Raw genomic sequence first — 20,508 nt, 5'->3', positions numbered from 1 at the left:
GAAAAGGCAATGGGAAACAAAAAGAAACCAAACTACTTGTCCACATTTAACAGTGCAAATTAGGAGGGTTGACCTCTGCTCCAGAGAAATGTTTCACAAACGTATAGCCAAGGCTTCTTATTCTGCTTCCAAGCCCACAATCCATTGTAAGTTTCTCCTTTTCCTTCAGTAGGCGGTAGAGTCATTGAATCTGCACACACAGTTTCATGCATGCAGCCCAGACCACTACGGAACGGATGAGAAAACATGAAAAGCATCTCACCTCTCAAAGCTTCTGTTTCCTTGCTCTTCTCTTTGTAAGTTTTTTTAATGTTATTTAGTCTAAAGGATTAGGAAACAACGAATGGTTAATACAATACTGGATTTTAGTTACAATTTAGTCACAACTATCTCCCCGGTGGCGTATCATCTCTATGGGAAATGGTCAAGCTGTGCAACTTTGAAACTATTTCAAATTCAGACCAGATATAATCTTACTTCCCTATCAATGTTGCACATGGGTAAAAACAATGTTCCCCGATACCCTCTGAAAACAAAAACTAAATATTTTTGACTTCATACAGATCCTTGGAGCAGGGGCAGGATTTCTGCGTCAATTTGCTCAAAAAATTATTTAAGGCCACACCTTCTTAACTTTTACCTAATGGCTTCCTTTCCATCAAATTCAGGAGGCACAAGCTCAGCATTGTCACTGAAGATATTACCATGGCTTGGTTCATTTGTAAGAGCAGTACTGGTATAGCTTCCTCTTGATTTAAACCAGTAGGACTTCTTCAGGAAAAAGAAGGGAGGATAGGGCACGCCATATTTGTCTAAGATACACATATAAAAAAGGTTTTATGCATCGAAAGGTTCTATTAATTCTTGGTATTAAACATGTAACACACTTCAAATTTATCAGCCCTTGCTACTTCTCAGTGACCAACATTTAGTGGAAATGGATGTTGCAGCTTACTTAAACAGTCATTCATATAAATATGTAGTGGTTGTGGAACAAGTTACATAACTTTAACCGAATAGATACCGTACATCGGTTGCATTCAGGCAATCATACCTTGGCTTATTAAGCCTCAGTCTCTTTCCTGTTCCCTTCACATGAGTCACATTAAACTCAAAATGTCTCTAATTGACCATAGCTTTGTGTTTCATCTGAACTAGGAAACTATGGCTGCTAATTTCAGAACAAAGCGGGATTTTGCCTTGCTCTAAAGCCAGTAAACGTCATTTTCTGGTTTAGGCAAAACAAGAAACTATGGTTAATTAGAGACTTCCTGGTTTGATTGCTCATATCTTGCAGGGAAAAGCAAAGGAGTTGTAAAATGTGCTTTTAACTGTCCTAGATGAAAGCAGGGCTAGGACCTAAAAGCTAACAAAGTTTCTTTAAATATACCTTCATAGAATCCATCTTTGGATAATGCTTATGCTTTCAGAATCTTAAACAGAATATATAAGCTACTACATCTCAAGCAAGGTCTAGTACTGCTGCTCCAATCATGCTATTTCCCTTAGAAAAGGCATTAATCACAAGCCTTCCTAAATTACAGAAGTCAATTCCAAAGAAATAAATCAGAGGTTGGGAAATGCAATCTACAGAGATGCAATCTTCCAGCCAGAAGCCATTTCTTCTTATTTTTGTTTTGCCCACCCTTCTCACAGCAGTCACAACAATTTAAGATATTTAAAAACAGTTAAAGACAAATTACCATACTTTTCCGTCTACAAGACGATGTTTTTTTATCTTAAAACAACGCTTAAAAATTGGGGTAGTCTTATACATGGGTAGTTCAGAGGGAGGACTGTGGAAATGATTTCTGTCTTGAGTAGCAGATAGTTACTGGTGTTATTGCGGGTGATAGGCTGCTGCGACAATGTCCGCTTGTGATTGGGTGCTGCTGCGACAATGTCCATTTGTGGTTGGGCATTGCTGCGGCAATGTCTGCTTGCAATTGGTCACTGCTGCGAGAATGTCCACTGGCGATTGGTCGCTGCTGCGACAATGGCTGCTGGTGATTGGGCTCTGCTGCGGCAATTGGGCGTGTGATTGGCAGCTGCTGGTGTCGATCGGAAATACGATAGAAGGCTTCTGCATTGCGTTCGATCACAAACGTTTGGAATTTGGGTGAGCTTTTTTTGGCATTCCTCCCATTCTGGACAATCTCCCCATTTTCTTAATATTGAGTCCCAAAAACTAAGGGGCGTCTTATCCATGGGGGCGTCTTATAGACAAAAAAGTACGGTGTTGTCACAAGAATAGGGTGGATCCTATCCTATGTCAAAGACCAGAGTACATCTCAAATCTCAAAGGCCAGGAGGTACACCTGCAGTATGTCAGAAACTCTTCTTACTGGGACTTATGGATATACAGTTAGAAAAAGACTATGGAACTTTGCTACAATATTGTGATTGTGGCTGCAAGTCTTTTATATGCACAGAGATGGAAGGGCCCACTATTACCAACAACAGAAGAACAGCTGTTAAAACTAACAGACTTAGGAGAGATGGAGAAATTGGCCTTGTTTAATGCATTGTGAACATTTGTTAAAGACTGGAAATCCCTCATGGACTTTTTGCATGAAAAATAAAATAAAATACTGATATCTGAATTTGAGGATTGAAGATAATGTTTGTTTATAAAAAATGGTTTTGTTTGGTGTTATATTGGATTGGATGAAGTGACTATTGTTTTTATATATAGTGGACAGATGAACAATTGGAAGTCCTTTATTTTCTGAACCTTATTTTTCTCTCTTTTTCTTTTAACCTCTTTCCTTCTCTTTTTATTTCTTTCCTTTTCTTTCTCTAGCTCTCTCCCTTGCCCCTCCCATTTTTGTGTTTTTATTGTATTTAGATAAAAGCCTCAGTTTGATTTGGTAGGGTTTTTTTTTAAAGGAAAAAGATATTAACTTTCATATTTTTCTCTATGGAACTTAATAACATTTATTTAATAAAGAAACCATACAATGAAAGTGCCATCTGGGAAAGAGAAGTCCACAACTTAGGGGCTGCCACAGAGAATGCCCCTCCCCTCAAAAAAACTTATGAGAGCAATGGAAGTACAATTGTACCTCAGTTTTCAAGCGTCTTGGAAGCCGAACATTTTGGGACCCGAACACCAAAAACCCAGAAGTAAATGCTTCTGTTTTCAAACACGCCTCAGAAGTCAAACAGTTTCCACTGCATGTTTTTCCATATTCTCCACTGAATGCTTGCAAGTTTTCTGCGGACTTCCCACAGGTATCTTGTTGGTTACTGTGAGAATAGGATCCTGGGCTTGTTGGCTCTTAGGCTCTTTTATGTTCTTACCAAGAACATAAAGGTAAAGGGTAAAGGGATCCCTGACTAATAGGTCCAGTCGTGACAGACTCTGGGGTTGCGGCGCTCTTCTCGCTTCACAAACCGAGGGAGCCCGTGTTTGTCCGCAGACAGCTTCCAGGTCATGTGGCCAGCATGACTCTGGCGAACCAGAGCAGCACACGGAAATGCTGTTTACCTTCCCGCTAGAGCGGTACCTATTTATCTACTTGCACTTTGATGTGCTTTCGAACTGCTAGGTTGGCAGGAGCTGGGACTGAGCAATGGGAGCTCACCCCGTCACGGGGATTCGAACTGCTGACCTTCTGATCGGCAAGTCCTAGGCTCTGTGGTTTAACCCACAGCGCCACCCACGTCCCTACCAAGAACATAAACCACTACTAAAGTCAACGGATGAGAGCGTCTGTGGGGAAGGAGGCAAGCCTTTCAGATATTTGCTTAGGGTTTTAAACACTAGTGGTGTGAAACATCTTCAACTGGGCTCAGAAACAAATGCAACCGATGCAGCTGTTTTAAAGCAGCAATTATGCAGCTAGCACGCTTCTTGTATGCTTACCGGGTATGACCTTGTCAAAATAGAGGGCCAGCAACATATATAAAGTACTGTCAAAAACCAGGATATATGTGCATGGTTCATGCATTAGGCTAGACACGGTGAAGTTTCCTCCATATTTTTGAACATGGAGAATCTGTGGGGGGAAAGAACAACGTCTAAGTCCCCATGGGTCAAAACTGGAGGAAGAAAAGTTTGAAACGGAATTAGCCCCTCGCTGCCTGCCTGTTGTTTAAAAGCTAGCCCCACGTAAGCGAAGCATGGGTCACAGTTAAGTAAAATAGAATAGAATACAGAGGAGCACCTGTTGTATCAGTACAGTCATCCCTCAGGTTACAGATGCTTGAGGTTTTGTTTTTTGAGGTTGCGGACCGCTAAAACCCAGAAGTACTGGAACAGGTTACTTCTGGGTTTCGGTGGTCGTGCATGTGAAGAAGCGCTAAATCACGCTTTGTGCATGCGCAGAAGCACTGAATCGCAACCCGCGTGGGTTGTGAACGCTGCGGATTGTGAACATGCATCCTGCATGGATCACGTTTGCAACCTGAGCGTTCACTGTATACAGATTTCTGTACATTCACTCTCAGAATACCTTAAGAGAGGCGAATGGAAAGGGCAGGGATTGCCCAACGCACTTTCCTGCATAAAGGAAAGGGTAAGTGGGAGCTCTCCCCTCAGCTCTCCATGTGCAGAAGGCATCTGGACCAGAAGCTGGACCTTACTTCAGTACTGGTGACGGGACAACACCACTGCACCTGTGGGCAGCAGGTTAGTTTCGGAGGCACAGGGCATGTCATGTGGCACACACAGCAATGTCCTCCTCTGCTTTACACTGTGCATGGCAGCACTGGTGAAGGAAGAGGAGTGCTGGGGGAGCGCACCGCCCCTGGCAGCGCAATCCTGGTAGGGTGCCATCGCGGCTGCCCCCCTGCAGGAGGCATGCCGCGCCCCCTAGGACGCATGCCAGCCCTGCCCCCACCAGCTCTCCACCCCCCACCCCCACCCCCGGTGCTGGATCATGAAGCTCTGCCACTGCATGGCAGGGCCAGCCCTGGAAAATGCCTGTGCTACCATGATGGTTGGGATCTTTCTCCACCACAGGCGCCAAATCTATAGGGCTGAGGTTCCTTCAGACCCCTTCCCAAGTCTGTTGGGATGGGGCTGAGCCTCCCCCCCCCCCGTGCTAGGCCTCCTCCCACTATTGGCCTCCTCCAGGAGGTGTCACTAGGCAGGCTGAGCCACCCCGTTTTGCCCCCTGTTCCATCCTCCGCCTCAGCCCCAGGCTGAGGGAGAGGAAGCTGGAAGCCCCGGGGCTGAGGCAAGGGGCAGCCGACGGCTACGCCTTTGCTGGGAAAGGGGGGGGCATGGTTTCTACCATTACCCTGCTGAAGAGAGTCGTCAGGAAGGGTTAGGCTGTGCTGTGGTATTTGTTGCATCAGGTACAGGGGCAAAGAAACAGATGCTCTGTGTGTGAATGTGACACACAGAGAGCAGGAAAAGAAATAAGGGCCTGCAGTCCAGCATAGTAGGGCAGGGTGGGGAGAACTGAAAGGTTTCACTCTCCTGTTTTTGAAAGGACAGAGCTGGCCCCCTGCCTCCATGGTCAGCCTCCTCCCAACCCAGTGTTCGTCACATGCGCAACAGGCCCCACAATGTTGGGCACCACTCGGCACCTCTGCTCTCCACTGAAAACATGTCTGAAAATCAGCTTCACCAAGGTTGGGGGGGGTAGAATGTTGTTTTCCATTCCAAATAAAGCACAGCGCCCTACCTTTGACAGTTCAACACCAAAGGCGAAGGGGCAGAACACACTCAAAGTCCATTTCAAAGCTGCAGGAACTAAATTGATCAACAGAACAATGCTGATGGCTCCAAGAGTAAACATGAAGAGGAAGACAACAAATGAAGTGGTCTTAGGCTTCTTTAGGAGAGAACTGACCATGAAGCAGAAGCATATCTGAAAAACAGGAAACAACCAGTTAGCAGGAATTGAGTTCGATACTATAGTGGTACCTCGGGTTAAGTACTTAATTCGTTCCAGAGGTCCGTACTTAACCTCAAACTGTTCTTAACCTGAAGCACCACTTTAGCTAATGGGGCCTCCTGCTGCTGCCGTGCCGCCGGAGCACAATTTCTGTTCTCATCCTGAAGCAAAGTTCTTAACCTGAAGCACTATTTCTGGGTTAGCGGAGTCTGTAACCTGAAGCGTGTGTAACCCAAGGTACCACTGTACAGCATTAGATGTTTTATGGTCAGAAATTAAAAGCCACTTGAGGAGACATGTAGGCCTCTGCATGGACTCTGAAGGCTCATGTAGATCTCTGCTTGTCCCACCACAGTGCGGTGTAGTGGTTAAGAGCGGTAGTCTTGTAATCTGGGGAACCGGGTTTGTGTCTCCGCTCCTCCACATGCAGCTGCTGGGTGACCTTGGGGTAGTCACACTTCTTTGAAGTCTCTCAGCCCCACTCACCTAACAGAGTGTTTGTTGTGGGGGAGGAAGGGAAAGGAGAATGTTAGCCGCTTTGAGACTCCTGAAGGGGAGTGAAAGGCGGGATATCAAATCCAAACTCTTCTTCTTCTTCTTCTTCTTCTTCTTCTTCTTCTTCTTCTTCTTCTTCTTCTTCTAAGAATACCAGTGTTAAACTAATAGTAAATTTAAACACGACGTATAAGTGCAACAGTTTTAAAATAATAGTAAATTTAAACACAACGTATAAGTGCAGACTTCCAACAGATTTATATTCCTTAAAAAATCGAGGTATGGAACCAAATATCATGATATGTGTTAATACACTTTAGAATGTATATACTTCAATATATTTATGATTTATGATATTGGAGAACCTTGATCTATTTTGACATATTATTTGATATTACCAGCTGAAGAAGGCATTTACTCCGAAACAGGACCCTGTCCTGGTCACCACTACTGAGTCGTACATCTGATTCATACTCCGGATACTTCTTTTTGGCCCTATTTGATTCTTTATTCTGACTTTATATAATATGGACTCTTTTTGACTGCCATTGAGACTTGTATAAAACAATTGTTGTGTACTGGTATTTTATGTACCTTTATACTATATCACTGCATATTTGAAACTACATTATTTCTGCACTTAAACGTTGTGTTTAAATTTACTATTATTTTAAAACTGTTGCACTTATACGTCGTATTTAAATTTACTATTAGTTTAACACTGGTATTCTTAGCAGAATATACACGTTTTTCTTTTCAACTCTCGAGTAGGAATTATTCCTTGTATTGAAACTTTTGGCCAGAGCTCTTGGTATATCCTGTTCGGCATAGTGTCTCAAGCAGAGGACTAAATTATTTCTTTGCCCCATAGCATCTCCGAATTCCTTCCAACAATCCTCAGAAGAATGTTTGGTGGTGGTGGTGGTGGTATTGTTTAGAAAAGATAAAATCTGGAAAAAGGCACAGTTGGCTTACCCTAAGTTTCTTTCCAACTGTGTACAGAGGGCATCCTTACTCAGAGGACAAACCACAATCAAAATGTAGGAGAAAATGTTACAGTGGTATCTCTGGTTATGAACTTGATTCGTTCCGGAGGTCCGTTCTTAACCTGAAACCGTTCTTAACCTGAGGTACCACTTTAGCTAATGGGGCCTCCCACTGCGGATGCGCTACCGGCATGCGATTTCTGTTCTCATCCTGAGGTAAAGTTTTTAACCCGAGGTACTACTTCCAGGTTAGCGGAGTCTGTAACCCGAAGTGTTTGTAACCCGAGGTGTTTGTAACCCGAGGTACCACTGTATTTGGAATGTGACAGCTAGCATTCTGCTGGCTTAACTGCAGCCAGGCCTGTGTCTGAAGCATGGGGTCAGAGTCTTGTTTCCCCCATACAGTTCCTGGTTGGCTGGGAGGCATGAGATGTTCTTGGCATGACAACGTAAGTCTGGCAGGGTCCTGGCAGGGAGCCCCTGGCCAGCTTAGCCCTCCAAGGCCTGGGGCAAAGTACTTAGCTGCCCACCACCTGCATGGGCCTGACTGCTGCCACACCCACCCACCCCCGAATTAAGTACTTTATAGAATAAAATTCACATACTCACACATGATATGCCATAAAGGAAGAGCAGAAGGAATACTGCAGGGAAGGTGCTTGCAGTCAAAAAGGAAATAATCAATGGAAATGCCAACAGACAGGACAAAATCGCAACGTACACAGCATACAGCAGACCCCAGGATAGCCTATGATGGAAAAATCCTGTTAGTCTTCTTGGCAATTTGAACTCCGGCACATGATTGGGATAAAGGCTATGCAGAATGAAAGAGGACAAAGACGACACTCAAAGTTGCGTAAGTGAGAAATTTGACATAGAAGCATCCATGAAAGTTTTGTTTTATGACTGGAAGGGATCAAATGGTGTTTTTTTTTTAACTTTTATTGATAAATACAATACTTACAAACACAAAACACAAAACAAACTTATTATACACACGTACATACACCTCTCAACTTAGATTACAAAAAAGAAAACAAACAAACAAGCTAAACATGCAAACATAAATCTTGACTTCCCTCCACCTCTGTGTGGCTTCCTTTATTTCTTTTCTTCTTTTCGCTGTGTTATCAATATTATTTTTGACTATCTCATCTTATACCCATTTCCTCTTAATTTTTTACTCTATAAGTTTCATTCATTGCATATTGATATATTAATACCAGAACAATGTTTTTTGATGTATTCCTTCACGCAAGTCCACTCCTCTGTTTTTGGTCTGATTGGCCTCTTACCACTGCTTTAAGTCTTGCTGATTCTATGTACAGTGGTACCTCTGATTACGTACTTAATTCGTTCCGGAGGTCCGTTCTTAACCTGAAACTGTTCTTAACCTGAAGCACCACTTTAGCTAATGGGGCCTCCTGCTGCCGGAGCATGATTTCTGTTCTCATCCTGAAGCAAAGTTCTTAACCTGAAGCACTATTTCTGGGTTAGCAGAGTCTGTAACCTGAAGTGTATGTAACCTGAAGCGTATGCAACCTGAGGTACCACTGTATTCACAAAATCTTATTTGCCATTCTCTTACTGAGGGAGTTTTTTTTTCTCCTGGAAGGGATCAAATGTTTAGGCAGATGGAACCATGCTCTTCACCCTTGGTAATGGCAGCTGATGATGTAGAGTAATAAAGGGGAAATAAGCAACCCAATGGCAACACAGCCAAGGTAGGAGTACCAGAAGATTATGCTGAGGGAAAATAACTCAGGTTCCCATTTGAAGCAGCACCTCCATGTTCAGTGTTGTCTAATGACCTAAGAGTGCCCAAGGTGGTAACATTTCCAGTCCAATCTCTATTATGATTAAGGAACTATAGTCTAAAATACAAAAACTCAGATCTAGGGGCCTCGTATCATTCTTTTATCCTTTTTCTCATAGGAAGCCAATCCCATAGCTCACCAGAATGCTGTGTCTCGTAGCCCCATTGTCTTCATCATCTCCTTCAATTTCCGTTTTTCTCCTGAAACATTTTGTGACAAGAAGTACAAAAATGGAGAGAAGCACAAGACTGTAGCCAGAAAGGTCAGGTTGTTTGCTAAGCTCTCTGAAGGAGTAAGAGAAGATGATCTCATACGGATGCCACCAATAGATTTCATTTCGTCCCAAACAGAATGATTGGTGATCAGCTAAAAATTAAAATTAAGAAGGCAACAGTGTTAGGAAAAAGTCATTGAACAATTCCATAACAGTTCTGGAGTATTTCACAATTCTCATTGCCACATGGACCTGTTGCTTATCCCCGTTTTGCAGACATAGCTCAATGGCAAAAAGGTCTTCACATGTCGCCACTCTGGGTGGCTTCCAACAAATTATTAAACCACAGTATTACCAAGAAGGCCCTCTGTAATCTCACTTCTTGCCAGTAATTTTTTTCCTTAAAAAATGTTTAGGGGTACTCTCATTTTGACTCAAGAAAATCACCATTTTATATTTCAAATCGGGGAAAATAAATACAGTAAATGGACAAAAGTACAAAGATTCACAAAATGTTTAGGGGTATGCATAGCCTTGCATTCCCCCCCCCCCCGAAAAAAGCACTGCTTCTTGTAATAAGGGAACTTCCAGAAGGCCCTCGGAGCTGGATCTCAGTGTCCGGGTTAAATGATGGAGGTGGGGGTGCTCCTTCAGGTATACAGAAGGTATACATTTAGGACTTTGTTTAGAAGCAGAAGTTGAATTGCTTCCTAGCCCTAGAATACATAGATGCAAGAAAATCTAGGCTTGGGCAGTCACAAATCAAAAGGCCTTGTGACAGAGAGCCCAGCTTAATAAAACTATAAGGGACCCCTGGAGAGCAGGCTGAGCGCTTGCAGCTGGGCCTGGGTGAAGTTTGTCAGACTAGACCAGTGTTTCCCAAAGTGGGAAATACTGTTAGGTTGTGGGTGAACATATCAGATGACACAGCGATTCTTCAAACAGCTCTTGTTTATTCACAGGCCAGGACAGAACTGAACTGAAGGGTTCAGTCAGCCTGCTTATATAGAGTTCCAGTACAATGTAACTGTAACAATTTTCTAAAACTATCCAGTCATTGAACGTCACTTTCGATCCCTTATTTGCATAACTATCTACAGTATCCCCTTGCTGGCCCAGGGCGAGAACTTCAGTATATAACAAATACCACCCCCTGGGGGGCACTGGGACGATGCAATTGAGGGGGGGGGTATTGAATAAAAATAAGGGAGCAGTGGAAGCATAAAGAAATAAGAGGAGAAAATTCTGAAAAACCATTCATGCATGTTTCATCTGTTGTGCAATGATGCTTATCGCCAGGTTGGGCACAGTTGTGAGGTGGCAACAATGCCTCCCCTGGATCCGGCGGTTGTGCTGGAGGCAAGGGGTTTTCCCAGGCTTCGGTGAACCCTTTTCAGCTTCACCCAGGCCCAGGAAGTGGATCGCAGCTTGCTTGCCTGCCTATTTATAACGTCAAGCTTCAAGGTGTCTTATTTACAACATCTTTCTTTACTGTGTTGTAGGACTTAGGTAGAAATATAGATGCATAAAAGAAGGCAAATTTATCACTGCATCTTTCTGTTTGTTTGATTAAAGACGGCAAATTTCCAGGGGGCAGTAGGCCAAATAAGTTTGGGACCCTCTGGACTAGACTATATAAGCCTCAGGGATGGAGGACCTATGACCCTTGAGATGTTTTGAATTCCAGCTCCTGTCTTCCCTCATCGTTAGCCATGCAGGGCTGATATAAGGTGGAAGCTAACAACAATCAGTGGACCACAGATTCCCCATCACTGACTCAGCTGAGGTCTGGGAGCTGCTAAAACAATTTGTGTCTTTCATTTCCCAGATGCTTGTGAACTGCATGTTTCACTTAATCTGCCCTACCTTGTTATGAGGGGATGTGGGTGGCGCTGTGGGTTAAACCATGGAGCCTAGGACTTGCCAAACAGAAGGTCGGCGGTTCGAATCCCCGTGACGGGGTGAGCTCCCATTGCTCGGTCCCTGCTCCTGGGAAAGCACGTCAAAGTGCAAGTAGATAAATAGGTACCGCTCCGGCGGGAAGGTAAACGGCATTTACGTGTGCTGCTCTGGTTCACCAGAAGCGGCTTAGTCATGCTGGCCACATGACCCGGAAGCTGTACATGACTCCCTCGGCCAATAAAGCAAGATGAGCGCCGCAACCCCAGAGTCGGTCACGACTGAACCTAATGGTCAGGGGTCCCTTTACCTTTACCTTTTTTACCTTGTTATGAACTATTGCTTGTTTCTGGATTGAGATTTCCCTTGTGTTTCTGATGCCAGTGCCCTTTCGACCTGGTTCTGGATGGGGTTACTCCACCCTTTCCCTGAAAATTGAGACTCACCTGGCCTGATCAGGACACCTTCCTGACGGTGAATATGCAAGAGGGAAAGTAAACAGTTTCTAATGGTACTCAAGTGTACAGTTGCTACTCATTTATTAATGCACAGTCCAGATGTGTTTCTTCAAGTGTGTATTTGTGTTGCAGAGGGTCTATTTCCCCATATATACAGAAAGCTGGAGCCTGGAGCTGTTGTATTGTCAAGGAAGCAACTCAGACTTAAGGCTGGGCTTGGGTTAACTTTGTTGTCAGACTTCCACATTTTTATATTACATTTAATATACAGTATATCTTGATAGGGAGACTAATATGATACAGCAGAGTAATGCCTCAAATAATAAAATAACGCTACTTACTTCAATAAGAGCACTGTCAATGCTGGTCTGCAGTGATAGAAATCCTTCAAACCAGTATTTTGGATTTTTACAATAGTGTGATGTATAGTTGTAACAGTAATCTACAAGCAAGAAGAAGAAGATGTGGACAGTGTGTTATATGCACATTCTATTAGGCTCCCTACAGTCAGGGAAGCATTGAAAATGTAATTAAACCAGACTTCAGAAGGGAATATCAAATGTTCTAAAAGATTCTTTGCTCGGTAAATCCTATGAAAGGTCAGAAGGAACATAATTTAAAAGCTTTCCAAAAGTATCCTAATCTCAAATTTTCTTCGGATTTTGACGTTCTGAATTATCTGGTCTCATTTCTGAAGTAGGACATATACGTTAGAAATGCTTTATCACCTCCTATTCCACAGGGTTCTGGCCTAAAAGTTATGCATGCTCAGAGCAGGGACAGAGGAGAGGAGCAGGTAGATGAATATGTGTGCATGACTACTTTAAATATATTCCTACATGAAGAAAAAGGAGCAGAAGTATTTAATTACTTATAGGTCTATGTATAGGGTGGCACTGTGGGTTAAACCACAGAGCCTAGGACTTGCCGATCTGAAGGTTGGTGGTTCGAATCCCCACGATGGGGTGAGCTTCCGTTGCTCAGTCCCTGCTCCTGCCAACCTAGCACTTTGAAAGCACGTCAAAGTGCAAGTAGATAAATACCGGTAGGTACCGCTCCGTTGGGAAGGTAAACAGCATTTCCGTGCGCTGCTCTGGTTTGCCAGAAGCGGCTTAGTCATGCTGGCCACATGACCCAGAAGTTGTATAACAGTAATCGGCCAGTAAAGCGAGATGAGCGCCGCAACCCCAGAGTCGTCCGCAACTGGACCTAATGGTCAGGGGTCCCTTTACCTGTACCTTTAGGTCTATGTATAGGATAGATATGCAGCTGTCCATTCTACATTAAAAGATTACTCATCTTTATTAACTTAATATGTGGGTCCAGATCTGCACCCGATTGCACAGTACACCTATGAATATCTAAGAAATGAAATGTAAATACAAAGGCATATTGGATTTACCGATTTCTTCAACATTAGCGCTTGGAGAAACCACTCTAATATCAGAAAATCTGAGTCGATAAGAAGTGTCGTCCTGAAAAATAACTCCAACATAATCATAGTTATCATCATCATATTCATTCTTTTGCGCGGCTTCCATTGCATTTTCATCTTCTACCGATTCTACTCTTATACCTTTAGTTCAAAAAAATTGCAGTTACTATATGAGCCTCCATACAGAGAGACTGAGTGAGAGAAATGGCTTCTTGTGTAGAGGCTGCAAGCACTTCAAGTGTATCATTATGACATGGGCATCTCACAAGATTATAGAGCTTAGGACAAACTCGGCGCTCCATATGTTTTGGGACTACAACTCCCATGATCCCTAGCTAACAGGACTAGTGGTCAGGAATGATGGGAATTGTAGGCCCAAAACATCTGGACGGCCGAATTTGCCTATGCCTGGCTTAGGATAAGGAAACCACAGACAACTTTGCATGCTGCAATCTCACTACCTAACCACCTCCCTCTTGCATGCCTGTGGGAAGTTGCCAAAGTTACCCACTCCCCCCCAAAAAAGGTGCAGCCAGGGCAGGCCAAAACACTGGGGTTCTCTGGTGGTCCCCGGTCCCCAGTTGAAGAAACACTGTTCTGCTGTTGACAGATGGCTTGATTCCTCAGAAGAGGTCTCAATCCTGCCTGAAAAGGGCTGTTTGACAGGGGAACCCTCTGCTTTATTCACTCTGGGGGGACAAAAGGGTACTCTGCACATGGACAAAGACACTCATTATTTGCCTGTCTCTTCTAGATCACACTCCTGTCATAGAAAACAGCCTCCAGAGCTCATCCATTTTCAACTTAAGCCTTACTAAAGAAATAATGCACCAAAATGTTTTAATAGATAGTATATACCTTTCATGACAGAGGTGGTTTTTACTTTTTCCATGATTTCCATTGCCATCTTTGTTCTTGGAGTATACAGGATTCTAAGTTCTGTATAATTGAAGGAAGGATCATCTAGTTGACCAAGGAATGCCTGAGGTATTTCATGAGCTGGCTCAGAGAACATCCATGCTGTTGTTAGGTAAAATGTGAGGAGGAGAACCAACACCAAGAACCACTCCTAGAAATAACAAACAAGTCACTGACTAGAACAATACATTGGATGTTTTAAGCTATGAGAATGTTTTTGTTCCTATGGGTTCCTATGGTTCCATATATAAAGTTAAAGGTAAAGGACCCCTGGATGGTTAAGTCCAGTGAAAGGCAACTATGGGGTTGCAGCGCTGATCTCGCTTTCAGGCCGAGGGAGGCGGCATTTGTCCACAGACAGTTTTCCGGGTCATGTGGCCAGAATGACTAAACCGCTACTGGCAAAACCAGAGCAGTGCACGGAAATGCTGTTCACCTTCCCACCGCAGCAGTACCTGTTTATCTACTTGCACTAGTATGCTTTTGAACTGCTAGGTTGGCAGGAGCAGGGACAGAGCAACGGGAGCTCACCCTGTCGCGGGGATTCGAACCACCGACCTTCCGATCAGCAAACCCAAGAGGCTCAGTTGTTGTTTAGACCACAGCGCCACCTGCATCCCCATTTCCATATATAGTGGAAAGGGGATGAAGGAATGCCCCATGTCCCTGTTGAACACAAGCATTCTTGTACACGTGTGCACGAATAGGCACATATCTATAACCTCCACAAATAGATTGGATTTGCCCATAAAGGTGGGGTCACTCCTTGAAGAGCTAGAAAAATGGAGCTGAAGCTTTTTCTGCTCGGAAAAGCATGGGCAAACGTCTGCACAGGAAACATGTGAAACATGGGCATTGTATTCCGGGGTCCTACACCTTTGTTCCAGAGAAAGCGTTATGGGCCTCCAATACCTCCCTTGCATTGCTAGGGAAAATTGTGATCAAATCAAATCAAATCAAATCAAATTTATTTATTTACGGCTATTAGCCCATAAAATGTGTACAAACCTAAAAGCACAGAAACATAAAAACCAATACATCTAACAACAGAAGGGGAACACCACGATGCAAGGGTGGGTCATTGAGCAGTGACAAATAACAGCTTGGGGCCCGGAAAGATCCAAGGGACGGTTCCCAGAAAAAGGAGAACTGGAGACAAGATCCGTCATGCACTCTCATCATAACTGTCCGATTAGTTTTTGTTGTTGATGTTGTTTTTTGGTGGTTTTTGTGTGTGAGATAACCGCATTCAGGAATCTCGCCACCTGCAGAGTTACAGAAGGATCTGTATCCTGCAAAAGCAGTGCGGCATGTGACTCAACAGGCCTGCCAACCAAGCGCAGTAAAGCAGGACCCAGGAATTTAGTCCTGGCTATGCTATGTAAGGGACAGTTGAACATTATATGTGGAAGAGATTCAACTGTTTTCCCGTCACACTCGCATAGCGGAGACACCAAACCCTTGGAAAATCTGTGGCTCAGCAGGTTCGATGGAAAAACATTGAACCTTGCACGAATAAATGCAAGTCGGTGTGGTACAGATGAAAGAGATGACATATATGATGGAAGGCCAAGTGGTGGGGTTATTCCATGATACCTGGGGGAGCAGACACCCCCACCCCTGGAGAGGTTGTGTTGATTTTCAATGTCTGCTAATCTTTGCTCGATAAGGCTTTTGGCTGAGCGTAGGTTCATCTTTAAGGAGTCTGCTGGGGAAATTCCGATGCTCAGAAGTTTGGCATGGATTTTTCCTACCCACAGATTAACAAAGTCATCCCGCCAGAGGCACTGAAAGAGGTAATGGTCGGGAAGCCTATGCCAGCTGGACAGCCAGTAGCCAAAGACTCGCTTCCAGATGACAGTCTCCAATGATGCAGTCCTTAGCTCCAGATGTATGGCTGCATTGCTCACACACATGGGGAGTTTCAGGAGGCGACGGAGAAACTGATTCTGCAATGTCCCCAGCGATGTTAAATTGGACCCTGGGGCCCAGAGTGGGGCAGCATAACAGAGGGTGGAAACCACTTTTGCGTGGTACACCTTCAATGCAGAAGGGATGTGGGAGGCTCCGTCGACTGCAAAAAATTGGAGTAGAGTGTAAAGTATTGTTTTCCCTTTGTTCAGTAAATACTGTATCTGTGGCTTCCAGCTTAGGTTGTAGTGAAAAAAGACTCCCAGGTATTTAAATTTGAAAACCTGTTCTAATTGGACTCCATCTAACTTCCAGCTGTAAGTTTTCCGAGACCTGGTAAAGACCAGTACTTTAGATTTTCCATGATTAATTGTCAGATGGTTGAGTTTGCAATAAGCCGCAAAAATCTTTAGAGCTCTGCATAAACCGACTCTAGTGTAGGAAAGGATCGCTGCATCGTCAGCATATAGGAGCAGAGGGCAGCGAAAATCAGCTAGGCGGGGGGCATGAATGTTGGCTTGAGACTCACTCAGAAAGAGCTTCATGTCGCTAATAAACAAGTTGAAGAGGAGTGGGGCCAAAATGCAGCCTTGGCGCACTCCTCTATTTATTGGGACCTCATTGGATAGGTTTCCCGCCGGTGTGAGTCTCACTCTAGCCGACGACCCGTGGTGTAATTGGGTTATAAGCCATAACAGCCTTCTATCTATGCCCCATCTCTCTAATTTCTTCCATAGACAGTTTCTTGGGATACTGTCGAAGGCGGCCTTTAAGTCTATGAAAGCGACACATAGGCGCCCCCGACTCGGGGCAGAATATTTTCTGGCAAGATGATACATAATTACCATATGGTCCGTGGTCGAATAATTGTTCCTAAAGCCCGCTTGCTCATGGCCAATCAAATTTGAGTCGTATGCCCAATGGGACAGCTTAGACAGCAAAAATTTTGCATAGATTTTCCCGATGATAGACAAAAGGCTGATGTTCCGGTAGTTCTCTGGGTCAGCAGGGGGACCCTTTTTATGGACTGGTACGATCACGGCCTCCTTCCATGACCTAGGGATAAGCCCCGTAGAATTAATTGCATCAAAGACTTTGGCCAGAATTTCAGCCCACCACCTCGGTTGCGCAACAATAGCCTCAGCAGGGACTAGATCCGGCCCAGGGGCTTTGCCCGTTTTCAGATCTAGTATCAAGTCCATTATCAGCTCTGGGTCGGTAGAGGGCCACAAAGGTAGATGGTCGGCTCGGAATTCCGTGGATGAGTTGGATTCCTCTGCCAAAGAGAAATATTTACTCAAGAATTGTTCCCATGTGGGCGCAATTGTGATCTTTTGGGCTCCATGTCAGCTCCTCAGATGAGCCTCCCTGAGGAGAGCTTTCTACAAGTGGACAGCCACTGCAGAAAGGGCTTGTTCTCATACTGCCGCCCTCCAGACCTCTTGAGACACACAAAGACAGGCCTCAAATGATGATCACAGGGTCCGGTCAGTTCATATGGGGAGAGGCACTCCTTGAGGTCTTGCGGTCTTGCGCCATATAAAACTTTTATAGGTCAAAACCAGCACTTTGAATTGGGCCCAGAAACTAATTGGCAGCCAGAGCAGTTGGGCCAGGAATGGCTTTATATGCTGAAACCTTCTTGCCCCAGTGAGCCACTGAATTCTGAACCAACTTCAGAAGCAGCCCCAGGTATAACATATTGCAGTAATCTAACCTAGAGCAGAGACAACAGAAGTTAGGCTATCCTGGTCAGATAGGCCATCAACCGAAGCTGATGGAAGCCACCCCATGCCACCAAGACCGCCTGAGCCTCAGGTGACAGCAGTGGATCCTCAAGCTGTGTCCCTGCTCCTTCAGAGGATGTATAGTTCCATCAAGAGCAGGCAGCCTCCCTTTCATCTAATCTAAGGAACCACCCACTAACAGTGCCTCAGTCTTATCTGGATTGAGCCTCAGTAATCCCATCTATTACCAAAGCAAGGCACTAGTCCAGCACTTCTACTGCCTCACCTGCAGATGTAAAGGGGAAGTATAGCTGTGTGGTTTTGACTGTTTTAAAATGACCATTACAGATCTTCCTGTTTGATTAATCCTAGTTTTCCTAGACTCAAGCAAGCCTTTACAGCTCTCAGTTTCCAGATGTTTTCATTGGCTATGACTGACGGCCAAGATTATCAGATTTTCCCGGCGTAGCATAGATGTATTTGGGGGAATATGTGGATAGAAGATCTTCCACACTACATTTTATTTTGTCCTTTGTACCTAGAACTGCATTTTAAATGTGTAGAATTTATTGGGATTACATTCAGAATCCATCAAAGAAAAGATTTGTTTTCTGTTGGCAGACCTTTTAATGACTTATAAGGTATCTCTTTTTTTTTGTACTGACTTCCGTAAGGATCTGGGTGAAAGAGTTTTCAAGGCACAATGATGCTCTGATATTTATTTGATTACTCATAGTTGTTTTTCCTAATCCTTTGATGTTGCCTGTTTGTTTGTTTGTTTGTTTTTTAAAAAAGCTTTTTAAAAATCTATTTTATATAAGTAGTATTTGCAGTATTTGCATACCATTGAACTTGTCTGATTTTTGGAAAGGCCTTTGTTTGTGTGAAATATAAGCCTGACTTGAATTGGAGCCATGGTGGTGTATTCCAAAATCAACTTACTAAACTTATGTAACCCCTTAAAAATTCTGCCAATTTTTTGCTGTTCCAGCCAGGATAGTTTAAGGAGAGAAATACCTCTCACCCCATCTTTTTAATTTTTTTTTTTTGCAAAAGCACAATTAGAACCATGTCTTTTAAATGTTAGAATATATTGACAGTGCTATACTGAACAGAGCTTTATTATTACAGTGGTACCTCGGGTTACAGACGCTTCAGGTTACAGACACTTCAGGTTACAGACTCCACTAACCCAGAAATAGTACCTCGGGTTAAGAACTTTGCTTCAGGATGAGAACAGAAATCACGTGGCGGCATGGCGGCAGCAGGAGGCCCCATTAGCCAAAGTGGTACCTCAGGTTAAGAACAGCTTCAGGTTAAGAATGGACTTCCAGAACGAATTAAGTTCTTAACCCGAGGTACCAGTGTAATAGCAAATTAAAACTAACAGGAAAAGAGGATGAAAGGGAGAAGTACTGCAGCTATCTTTAAGTTAAGAATTAAGTAAAGGTAAAGGGACCCCTGACCATTAGGTCCAGTTGTGGCCAACTCTGGGGTTGCGGCGCTCAGCTCGCTTTATTGGCCGAGGGAGCTGGCGTACAGCTTCCGGGTCATGTGGCCAGCATGACTAAGCCACTTCTGGTGAACCAGACCAGCACACAGAAACACTGTTTACCTTCCCGCCAGAGCGGTACCTATTTATCTACTTGCACTTTGACGTGCTTTCGAACTGCTAGGTTGGCAGGAGCAGGGACTGAGCAACAGGAGCTCACCCCCGTCGCAGGGATTCGAACCGCCGACCTTCTGATTGGAAAGCCCTAGGCTCTGTGGCCACCCGCGTAAATATGATGTATTTATTGTTATTTTTAGGTTTGAAGTTATTGTATAAATATGTTATTAGTAGCTTTTTCTTTTAAGAGGCAGCAAAGTGGGAGAAAGGAGAAACAAACCAGAAGCGGAAGTTGGGGCGAGCCTAGGAGGGGAGGAAGGAGGGATTGCATAGTAAATGTTATGAATGTGAGATGTGTGTAATGAATGAGAAAGAAAAATGAATTTAAAAAATTCAAAAAAGAAAAAAGTAAGAGGGAAGGGAGGAAGGCTGCTGGCAAAGTGGCATGGCTCCCTCTCCACCCCACCCTGCCATGTGCAGCTTGCTCCACCCCCAATGGGCGGCTCACTCCGCCCCCATGGGCATCTAACCCCTTGGGACACTCGCCACGGCGCTCCCCTGAGAATGCTTGTCCCTCCCCCCTGGGACGTTCGCCCCGCCCCCGGGTGCACAGCATATGCTTCCATGGCTGTTTGTTGCAGCAGCCCTGGCTACAAGCTCCCCAGGGCAAATGGTGGCTCTAGGGCTGGCCAGGCACCTCTGTTTGGGGCAGGCAGGGCAGCTCAGAGACCAGGGTCGGTGGCGGCTGCTGCCTGGAGGACTCCCAAGGAGAGGGGAGAGGGGAGGAGCCTGAAGGAACACACCACAAAGGAGGGTGTTTGAAAAGGGGTGAGGGGCTGCAGGCAAGGGGTGACTTAACAGGGCTACAGAGGCTCGGAGCGCATTTCCCCCACCGGAACCTCAAAAAGAATATAGTTGGTCAAGGGAGGCATGGACTAAAAACAGCTGAAAACCTCTGATACATGCTATGGCCCAGATTCATAGGATCCATTCAATTATCATAGGTGAACTTTTACCCAGTTACAGCAAATAGCCATACAGGTGTCTGTTTGTCTTTATGATTGATTATATTTTGTTGGACTGTTATTCGGTATAACAACAACAACAATAATAATATTGATATTAATAATAATAATTTATTATTTATACCCCACCCGTCTGGTTGGGTTTCCCCAGCCACTCTGGGCGGC

General features: G+C 44.3%; 1 protein-coding gene across 1 annotated transcript in view; it reads right to left on the bottom strand.

The window, feature by feature from the left end:
- The window catches only part of LOC310839093 (ABC-type organic anion transporter ABCA8-like), an 89,701-nt gene that overhangs the window by 40,262 nt on the left and 28,931 nt on the right, over positions 1-20,508 (bottom strand). The window contains exons 4-12 of the mRNA XM_083727377.1: positions 14,012-14,173; positions 13,121-13,294; positions 12,060-12,160; positions 9,287-9,513; positions 7,940-8,078; positions 5,637-5,822; positions 3,869-4,001; positions 641-812; positions 263-321 (exon numbers count right to left, since the gene is read on the bottom strand). Of these exons, the coding sequence (XP_083583503.1) occupies positions 263-321; positions 641-812; positions 3,869-4,001; positions 5,637-5,822; positions 7,940-8,078; positions 9,287-9,513; positions 12,060-12,160; positions 13,121-13,294; positions 14,012-14,173 (1,353 nt within the window). The remainder of the gene's footprint in view (positions 1-262; positions 322-640; positions 813-3,868; positions 4,002-5,636; positions 5,823-7,939; positions 8,079-9,286; positions 9,514-12,059; positions 12,161-13,120; positions 13,295-14,011; positions 14,174-20,508) is intronic.

This window comes from Podarcis gaigeae (genome assembly GCF_964106915.1).
Source record: "Podarcis gaigeae genome assembly, chromosome: 2".
NCBI classification, from domain to species: Eukaryota; Metazoa; Chordata; class Lepidosauria; order Squamata; family Lacertidae; genus Podarcis; species Podarcis gaigeae.
The sequence above is the reverse complement of the archived record's forward strand: the minus strand, read 5'-3'. Positions and strand labels throughout refer to the sequence as shown.